This window comes from Oryzias melastigma, linkage group LG11 (genome assembly GCF_002922805.2).
Source record: "Oryzias melastigma strain HK-1 linkage group LG11, ASM292280v2, whole genome shotgun sequence".
NCBI lineage: Eukaryota > Metazoa > Chordata > Actinopteri > Beloniformes > Adrianichthyidae > Oryzias > Oryzias melastigma.
The window spans coordinates 16,676,327-16,687,056 of record NC_050522.1 but is presented as its reverse complement, the minus strand read 5'-3'; the positions used below and the strand labels follow the sequence as shown (position 1 = coordinate 16,687,056).

General features: G+C 35.6%; 2 protein-coding genes across 2 annotated transcripts in view; one reads left to right on the top strand and one right to left on the bottom strand.

Annotated features, from left to right (window-relative positions):
• Positions 1-1,700: 1,700 nt before the first annotated feature.
• LOC112137310 (lens fiber membrane intrinsic protein) lies at positions 1,701-4,222 on the bottom strand. The gene is made up of 5 exons (XM_036214156.1): positions 4,144-4,222; positions 2,843-3,051; positions 2,619-2,768; positions 2,404-2,538; positions 1,701-2,322 (listed from the first exon to the last, which is right to left on the bottom strand). The coding sequence occupies exons 2-5, from the start codon at positions 3,015-3,017 to the stop codon at positions 2,261-2,263; spliced, it is 522 nt and encodes a 173-aa protein (XP_036070049.1). The 5' UTR covers positions 3,018-3,051; positions 4,144-4,222; the 3' UTR covers positions 1,701-2,260.
• A 4,061-nt stretch (positions 4,223-8,283) lies between these two features.
• ubqln4 (ubiquilin 4) overlaps positions 8,284-10,730 on the top strand; it is a gene marked incomplete in the record, with an annotated part of 8,124 nt that continues 5,677 nt past the window's right edge. Inside the window, 1 exon segment of the mRNA XM_024298912.2 lies at positions 8,284-8,478. Within this exon segment, the coding sequence (XP_024154680.1) occupies positions 8,332-8,478 (147 nt within the window).

Genomic DNA, 10,730 nt, shown 5'->3' with positions numbered 1-10,730 from the left:
ATGCATTTTCTAAACATTTCCTAAATTGTCAGTGACGTTTTAATAAAGAAAAAAGTGTACTAAGTGATTAAATATCCCTAAAAGTCTTGGTACTCTTTTCAATTAATTTAACTAGTGTTGCAGCCAGGGGCGGAGCTATGGGGGGGACAGGGGCAGCTGCCCTTTTAGCACCCCCCACGAAACACACACACTTATCTCACATTTCTTTTTTTTTAAGTTTTATAAATAATACACAAAGTTAAGAAAACAAATAAACACCCTGGATCACAACAATAAAAGCAGACCTTAGTAATTCAAATTTCACAACTATGACTGAGTAATCAAACAATCCCACATCTTTTTCCATTTTTTAAAAAAAACATCAAATTTTCCACCTAAATATCTTAATCTTTTTAGGGTAATTATCTCTGAAATCAAAGTTTTCCACATTTGAATCATAGTGTCATGGATCGACCTGCTGTTTCTCACTCCAACCACCAGAGGGAGCGCTCACCTGAGTTTTGACCTCACCACCTGTCTTCACCTGGACTCATCATCTTCAGCTGTTTCCCATCATCTCATTACTGCCTCAATATTTAGGCTCAACTTCACACTCTGACTTGCTGTGAAGTCTTGTTTTGCCCTGCATACATTCTGAGCGTGTTATTCCTATGCCTGTCTCTCTGCGTCCTGACTCCGGCCTACCTCCTCGACTCTCCGTTTTGCCTCGGTGTCCTGACCTCTGCCTGTTTACTGACCACGTATCATTATTATCATTATTGACAAAGATTAGGACAAATTTCTTTAAGCTTTGTAAAAAAACCCTCTAAACTATATTATTAGGTGAAAAGTTAGCCCCTTAAATTATTAACTTCAATAATAAAACTGTTTTTGATCAATTTGCAATGACCTTTCATTCTGCCACACTTCAAAAGTGGCAAATGCTCCCTCATATAAAATACATTTATATATATAAATGTATTAGAATGTGACGATTTTTCTCTTTCTTTTTCTATATCTGCAGCTTTAACTTTTAGTGTTAAAGTACAAAACTCACGTTTACTGACTTTTATCAACCATCAGATGCTCAATATTTTAATTTAGTCCATTTAATAAATCCTGTACTTTGTGAAAACTCAACAAAAATGCTGTTTTTTTTAAGTCTGCTAACGCCGACAGTCTTTATTATAGAAAAGATCAGACCTGACTGAGGCTTTGGGGTGGATTATGGAAGAATCTGAAGAGTCGCGCACAGAACTCCTGATTTTATCTTCTTCCAGCGGCCGCCTGCACCAAGTATGGACATTTGCAGACTGATTACATTTCTGCCATTGTTTCTGTGTCACCGAGCATCATGCCGCCAAAGCGTTCACAGCTGATGGAGAGCTACCAGGAACCAGAGGAAACGTCATCTCACGACAGCAGAACAATCAGTGGCGGCCCCCGCCCTGGCTTCCCCCCCGGTTCTCTGAACATTGTCCTTTTTTAGTTTCTGCTTTGCTGGTTACAGCCGACACGCAAACAGCCTTTGTCTACTTTCAGTTGACCATCCAACAGAAATATTAGAAAATTTCCTGCTGGTAGATGCGGTGACCTTTACGATAAAAAGCCCAGCGGTGCAGATGCAGTTTACTCTGTCAGAGCCCCCCCTCCCTGTAAAATTGAAACAGCACCAAATGGCTTTAAGGAGCACCTGAGACAGACTTGTAATGCTTTGAAGTATTGCTTTCTCCCTTTTCCTGTACAAAATGAGCCTCTAGTTCACTGTTTCCTTCTGCCCTGAAGGGTTTCCTCGGCAAAAAAGAGGGTTTATAGTTGTTTCTACCATAAATATTAAAGGATTGTGGGTAAAAATGACAAAAAAATGACCTGTTTGCTGAGAAACATATTCCCATAACTTTAATTATCAGAAAATTATAGATGGACTCCCAAAAACCAGAAGGTTGTTTGAGTGCTGCCATCTAGTGGTGAATTTTACAACTACAGGGGAAACCTCATTTGACAACAAAACCAATAAAAAAAAGAAAAAAAAATGGCAAAGAATACTTAGAAGCATAATTGTGTTTATTAATGTATTTTTTTCTCTTTGTACCATCATGATTATTGATTTAAAAAAAAAACTAAACCTTCAAGTGACTTAAACATGCCAAGCAAAGACTCAGAGGCCTCCAGCATCGCCATGAAACTTCATGTCTTCAGTAGATCAGTCAGCAATACCTGGTGCCTTCTGCTTGTCTGATATATAAAGTAAAAGTGTCCTGTTATTTATTTATTCTTTATTTTAGCGTGGGTTGGTTCCTCTCCTGCACTCGCACATTCTGTATGCACAAATGTAGAATATACCTGCAAAAGAAATGACAATTTTTTTTAACTATAAAGAAGGTTTTTGATTCTACATTTACAGTTTAGCTGCTTGCTTGTTACCTGCAAAGAAAGTCATGAGCATGGCCACCCAGCCTAGTATGTAGGACCAAGAGAAGCGCCAGTCGCCAAACCGCCGGCCCAGGAAGTTGATGGTCACTCCAGTGTAGATGGCCATAGCCAGCAGAACAAAGAAGGCTGAAAGAAGAGATGAATGAGAGTGACTCTCGGGGATGCATGTTGAACTACACCATCTTAAGGAAAGTCATGAAACCTACTGGAGATGAAGAACATGATCCCTGCAGCAAAGGAGCGATTGAACCTCTCAAAGGAGGAAAAGTGCGAGAAGGACATGATGCCGGCAATGATGCCCGCGAAGCACGACATCCCAGACAGGATCATGAAGGCCCTGGTGGCGTTCCAGTACGCTGGAGGAAAACATGGAGATCCCTGAAAACGGTCCTCCAAATCACACATTCTAAAGCTGTTTCTGGGACCAAACCTATGCTGTCGGTCTGCATGTAGCATTTGTTGGACATGCAGTATCTCCACAGGCCTTGGTGGGCATAGTTTCCGGAGAGGCGGTATTGCATCCAGTAGTCCGTCGCAGTGGAGACTACCAGCAGGATGTTCCCCACGATGGCACAGAAGAGGCCCCCTCCCATGAAGCTGTACATCTTGAGCTGAGAAAACGGGGAAGCTGCAGAACAACTGTCAAAATAAAGTTCATTATTGCAACCTCAACAAATGTTTGCTTTAAAATAAAAGTTTTAAGTCAGGAGTCTGCAACCTTTAGCTCTTAAAGAGTCATTTGGGCTGATTTTTGCTGACATCAACCCCGTAGGAGCCAAAAAGTCTCACTTCACCCTTAATAAAAAAAAAACACTGATTTGAATTTATGTTATTGTGAATATTATGTTAAATTTAAATGAACTAATTCTACTAACATGAAGAGTAAATAGCATTTTTTCCCAAAATGTGAAATCGTCTATAACTTTTGAAAGAGGGTTGCATGACGTCCTTTCAAAATAAAAGACACCTTGTTTCACATAGGATCTTCTCCATGATTTACACATTTCAGACAGAAATTTGTGCATCTAATGAACTGTAATCAAATCAGAGCTAATTTAGTGACCTTTATCATAATTTTCAAACACTTAAAATCCTTGAATTTGCTCAAAATTTGAAAATTTGCACAAATTCTGCCTAAGTTTAAAGACTTTTTTTTGGGTACAGAGCCTTAAAAAATTATTTCGTCTAATGTGTACTGTTTTATCCAACTGTTTGTAAATGATTTTATTATTACCTTAAAGTAACTTTTTTTAAATTAAAAACATTTTACTTTCTTTAACCAGATAGGCCACAATGGAGGGGTCAAAGAGTCACATGTAAGATATCCAGAGATGCAGGTTCCCTGTCTTTAGTGTTACAAATATTTATAAAAAATGAAAAACAATACAGGAAAATAATATGAAAATTCAGTTTAAAGCCTATTTTTAGTCTATTTTACAGAAAATTCTGCAATAATTTAAATTAAAACATCAGAAAAGAAGCCAACAGATTTAAATATTTAAAAATGTTGATTTTTATAAAACATTCAAGTAAAAAAAGACAAGATATTTAGTTACCTCTTCTTTACAGGAGACATTTTTTAAAAGTTCTTTCTGATTCTTATATCTCTAAAATCTGTTTTTCAAAATAAACTTTGTTCATCTGCAGTGAAATAATTCCTGATTCTGTCAGCTTCTCCGTCACCCTGACAGGTAATTCTCTCCCAGCCCGCGGCCGCATTTGTTCCCTTACCGTGTTTCTGGAAACGCACCCTCTCTTCTGCTCACCCTGCGGGGGGCAAAGATAGAAAAGGATGGATGGAAAACAGAGAGGGCCGTTGCTCCCTCAAAAGGGGAGGGGTCGCTCCCAAATAATGCCACCACCAAAAAAAGTCGTCCCTGTGTCTTTTTTTTGTCGACGCCGGCAAAGCCTTTTGTTGCTGCCAGCGTCCCCCCCCTGCAACACGGCGTGCGTGTGACCCCTGCACTTCTGTGCATGTATGTGTAACCATGCACGGTTATTGGGGCCCTGGAAAGAAGAGCTCAGGGACATGTATCTTTTGAGGTAGGTTTTTTTTGTTTTGTTTACCCTGTTAATGGTGAACTCCAGAAGTGGGAATATGCAGAGGCATGCAGGACTGTCCATGTCAATGCAACCTGCTGAAACACACATTCTCTTTCACTGCCGTCCCGCGGGGGGCATGACATATGGAGGGCTGTATGAAACGCCATGAAAGCAATCTCTCATTTTCATTTCCTCTGCAGAGCCGCGCTCTATACAAAATTAATATTGCTTTAAATCACAAGCTTGCAGGTAAAGTGAAGTGTTTCACACGTTTATACCTCAGAAATGCTTATTAACCAAAGCATTTCCTGTGCTTATACATTAGAGCATGTTCTAAATCGAAAAAACTAACAAGAAATTACACAGTATACACTACTTTTTAGAACAAAATTGGATGTTAAATCAATAAAAACTTTACAAAACAACGAATGAACACAGTTAAAAGAAAAACAATCCTCATTTTCCTTTTTATATTGTCCTCATCAAAGCTCAAACTCAAACTTTACGTTTTTGTTTTAATATAATTTTAGTCACTTGTGTTAGAATGGAACAAAGAAGCAGGAAAAATGACCTAATACTCGTAGTACAGTAATAAAAGAATAGAAGAATGAACATAAGTAGTTCAAATATTTGACAAAAACTTGGTCACATATAGCCATGATGATAATGATGTGACGTAAATAACACAAAAATACAAAAACATGTTATTTTGTCAAATTTGACTTGAATTCCACAATATTCATTTTCTTCCACTTGAAACACTACTTTTATGGTTAGAACGAATTTTTAAAAAGTTGACTCGTATCAAGTATTTTTGGAGTTAGACACAAGCATATCCACATAAAAATGTGCTTTCCTTGTTTGAAATATTTTGTTTAGCTATAAATCTGAACAAAATAGTTAGAAAACATCCCTTAATGATGACAAAAAAACAACTATCACTAAAATAACTAAAAAGCTTACAAAAATATGAATACAAAAAGGAATTATAAAACATTTATTCATTATAATACAATGTTTTGACTCCCTTGAGGCTAATTAAAGAACATTATTCAACTATTTTTACCTTTTTTTTAAACAGACAAGCAATGTGTGAGTTCAAAAAGATCATATTGACAGAGAAATTCTGAATAAAAATAAAAATATTAATAGGTCATAGTAGTGGAGACTCTTATGAACTCAGATTGGTGAAAAAATGACATAAAACACCAATTTAATAGAAGTACACTTGTTTCTGAATCTTATTACCCAATCAGGAAAAGCCAGTTCCTAAAAAGACAAGTTTATATTCGCCAAATTTATGTCAGAGATTTTGATGAACAAGTTAGAGCAGATCTTTGTTCATTAGTGTTACAGCAGCCTCGGATGAAGAAATCATTTTTTGCTTGTTTTTAACAAAACGTGTCTGCCCTACAAAGAAGTTGAGACTTCTGCTCCCCTCAGCTGTCAGAGCGCACGAGACCGAAGAAAAACGCGCGTCATGACGCGCGCCACCAGTGCGCAACAAGTTACTGGGATTGCAACATTCAGTTTCATATTCGGTTTTATAAGAAAAAATATAGAAATAAATACCTTTTTGTAGCCTTCTTGCTTCATATTTGAATTTACATATTGTGTATCCACTGTTTCAAACAAAGAGCTTGGTTGAAAAAGCTGTAACAACAAAAACAACACAAATCTCTGCATATTTTAAGGTTTTATTAATCAAACTTTCCATGTTACAATGTAAATGCATTGACACTGCCCTCTAGTGTTTAAAATAAGAACTGTATTTACGCTGAACTTACACATTTGGATTTCTCTCAACTTCCTGTAAAACAGAATTCTGATTTAAATTGTTTATTTTTTTCGTTTTGACAAGAGCATATATCAAACTCAGCAGCACATTCACATTACACTTGAGTTTTTATTTATATATAACTAAAATATACATTGTGATTTATAACATGTTACAGGTTTACTTGGTTTGTAACCATGCAAAATTAAATATTTTATTCTTTCTTTTTTGTTGTTTATTTCAAACAATGGCTTCCTAAATATGACTTAACATTTAATGCAATAGAGGCTAAAATGAGTCGTCTTTGTCTAGCTTGAATCAACCTCCAGCTCACTGATGGCTGAGAGGAGCCCACCAGCCTCAAACTCCTCCGCCTGTGACACCTCCTCCTCCTCCTCTTCCTCCTCTTTCTTCTTCCTCACTATTACCTGAAGTCTCCTCAACCCACTGTGCTTCTTGTGCTTCTTCTGCTGTGGAAAGTTTGAGCCTTTTTGACTTTCAGAGACTTTGATCACGCAGGAGGCCTTTGTTAGTTAATTTGACTTTTAAACCGGAATTGTCGCTTAAAAAAGAAAACAAAACTGTTATTCTGAGTGTGTAACAACATTTAAAAGTTTATTCAAACACTTCTGAGACACTGACTTCTTGCCAGCTTATTATAACAACAAAATTAACTCTGGAGCTTCAGCGTTCATGTATTTTACTCGGTATTTCGTAATAGATTATATGGGTATTTTAAGATAGTAGTAAAAGTGCAATAATACAAGAATTCTAATGGTTGTTTTTACCAAATACTACATCAGATCAGTTCGAAACGTTTTGTGTGAAATTACCAGATGACATCCAATAAGTGTGAAGTGAATTAACTTTGTGGAAACTAGGAGTTTTCATTGGTAGTTCAACATAGTAGTTGTTTCGCTTTAGTACCTAATGTCAATAGGGCGATATTACAAAATACTACATCAGATCTGTCTGAAACTTTGTGGGTGAAATTGCAAGAAGGGATACTATAAGTGAGAAGTGAAATGACTTTGTAGAAACTATGAGGTTTTATGTAATGGGTAAGTCAACTTAGCAGTAGTAGTAGTGTTTTCACTTTAGTACTCAGTTTCAATAGGGTGGTCTTACAAAGTTTGACATTACAAGAAGGGATCCTATAAGTGAAATTACTTTGGAAACAAGATTTTTTTATTTTATGGTTATGTAAACATAGTTGTAATAGTGTCAAAATACATCATTTAAAAGAAGTGATTTTGAAATACCATATCAGACAGTATATTTATATGAAAATATGTATGAGTATATATATGTATATATGTGAAATAAGTCTCACAACAGATTTGTGTGTAAGAGGTGATTTATGCGTAATTTTTAAAGATTTGCATGTGTAATTAGTTTCAAGCTGTTGCAATTTCAATTTGTGCTTGTGTTAATTGTTATTTGTGCTTTTTTAAATTTTGTAAATTTTTTAACTTATGTACAAAATCTATTATATGACGTTAAAAATCAAGAATTACACATGCACAAATCCAAAGTTATACACAAATCAAGAATTATGCATAAAACAGGGTAATACTTATTTGTCTCCATATTTTTAGGTTTCTTTTTTGCCCTGGGTTGAATAAATTCACTTTTGTGATTCATATTAAACAACAATGCACAAATAATTTCATAATTTACATTATTCGACTTTTAGTACATTTGAACTTATTTTTATTTTTGATTCATTTGAGTAATTTGGTGGACAGTGATTGTGTTTTCTTCTCAGTATTTACAATTTTGTCAATTTTATCTGGATTTAATGAATCATTTGTTGCATGATGGGAAAAATTCCATGTTGCAATTCTTATAACAGACTTTTGCTAAAATTCCTTTTATACATCACTATTATGGATTTCCCTCCTTTTTTCTTGAAATCATATGGCACAACCTATTGTAATATAAGCGTTTTTATTCCAAATTGTGTTAAAATAAGCTACTTTTTGAGTAAAACATCTGTAAATTTTTAACTAGACGGAGTCTCACGGGAAAAAAAGCTTTGACTTCTTGTGACCCGGAAGCTGACGCCGAACCCGAGCTATTCCATCGGCGGAGTAAAGATGGCTGACCAAGGCGCCGCAGATCCTGGTAATAACAACAACAACAATAAACCTGAAGCCTCGGAGGGAACTATTATTAAGGTCACAGTGAAAACTCCTAAAGACAAAGAGGAAATCGCCATCGCAGAAGATGCTTCTGTCACTCAGGTATGCGGATCTCTACTACTGACGCTCCAACGTCATGCCCCTGCCCACAACTTCAGCTAGGAAGCTAACTCGTTAGCATCCGTCGCCACTCTTTGCCGGCTTACTGAGAGTACCTGAAATTTCGTGGGCTGTTTGAATTAAAAGTGTGCGTGTTTGTCTTAGCTTTATTACTTTGATATTATGATCGTTAGCATCAAATAGAGAGATATTAGCGCCAGGATATTTGAAGTTGCTAACCGGCTAGCTTGGCATTTGTTAGCATGTGGGCTAACACTCCTTGCACTCTAGCTAGGGTTAGCCAACTCTAAACAAGCGTCAGCTGACGAACACAACCTTCTACAAGAAACAACGACGAGCTGACGGAATCACGAAATAGGTTACTAAAACATATGGGACGTTTTGTTGCCTTCGCGGACCATTTTTAGCTAACTATCACAAGGAAAGGGGGGAAAGAACTTGCGTTCAGTCTAGAACATTCTCACGTTGTTGAGTCATTCGGCTTTCTTGGGACTTTTTGTATTCTCAGGGCTGCTGTTGGCCTGGCAACGTCTCACACTGAGAGCCAAACGCAACATGCAGACAGGAGAATAGCAGCTCATTCAGGTTTTAGTAATAAATATAAGCATTTAAAAGGTTGTAGTTCATTTATTTAGGATTTCCAGGCTTTGGTCTTGAACTAGAACGTTCCTAGCAGTACAGTTACATTTAAATTCCCCTCGCTTAAATGAATACTTCATATTTGTAGTTTTATTACATATTTTAATCTTTTTTTGGGTTCAATGTGCCTCTGATAAGTAGACATAGTTCTGTGTTGAGTATCTGCTTTGACTTTTAACAGATTGATTATCAGTGTTACAAAACAATGCGTGTATCCAGATTAATCCACATAATTCTACAGATAATCTATAAAAATGGTGTAAAAGATTGATCAGAAAATGCTGATTTAAGTCACATTTAATTTATTGTATTTTCCCCCCACAAAAGCATCTTTACAGTTACTTTTTGTCACGATAATGAACGCTTTTAATATATTGATTCTTTAATTAGTACAAAACGACTTTTCACAACCTGATTAAATTGTTTTTTTAGGTAGATTTGGAAAAAATGAGGCATTAACAGAATTAAATTGAACTTTACGACACAAAATCAAATAGATTTTATATTTTGGTAAGGAGAACCTCCAATAAAAAGAGAGATTTTATGTTTTTTGTGTGCATAACAAATTATAAACTCCTATGTTTCCAAATACCTAAAAAGCGATATTTTAAAATAATAAAATAGGATTACACAGCTTACTGTCTCAAATTTACTTTCAATTACCCAAAAGTTGTTATGTTTTCCTATTTTAAGCTAGAATTAAAAAAAATTATTTATGAGATGCTTTGCGACAGGAATTAGCCAATCTGATTTTAGCATTTGGAATAGCTTGGTAAAAAATCAACTGTTGTATCATAGCAATTAAGTCATTTGAAACAAAGCGGTTTTAGAAAAGCTGCCATTCTTCAGTGAGTTAAGCTGCAGTTGCTCGAAAAAAAAAAAAAAAAAAGAGTCTGTTTTTAATCAGCTTAATGTTTGCATGCACCAGGTCAAAGACCACCTTTACTAGCAGTAAGCCACAGTTCAGGTTATGTCTGCAAAGGTGAGGCGTTAGTATTTTATTTTAAGCTAATTTAATACAAAACATTGAATATTTGTTTAAATTGAAACCCTTAGGCCTGACTACTAAAGCAAAAGTAAAACCTACTTTTACAGAATGCTCTAAATCATGTGTCATTTTATGCAATGTTAGCAGGATAATGTTTCGCACACTAAGGTAAACTAAGATTTTTATTTTGTGACACAGATCCTCTTTTTTTTAGAGTCTGCCATGTTGGATTACTGTAATGCTAAACTGTGTAGAAAATCCTAATACTATAAAAACACACTAAAGCATTGAATTGACAATATTTCTTTCAAATAGATGAATGCAGAATTGCACTATGTAGTGTCACCACTAGATGTCACTAAATCACTAATTTTTTCTGCAAAATTGTTTCCTTTTGAGTCTTTTTTTTCTTGTTATATTTACCCACTTTAGTGCAGTTTCTACCAGGAGTTTTTGACATTATTTTATGCTATTAGTCTATTTATTGCTTTGGGTTATAATTTGTTGTTAATCTGAACTCTTTAAGCTTACGTCATGTGTTTTGGGGAATTTTTCTTCTTTTTTTTTTGGTTTTACTCATTTCCTCTGTTTGTCCTCTAGTTTAAAG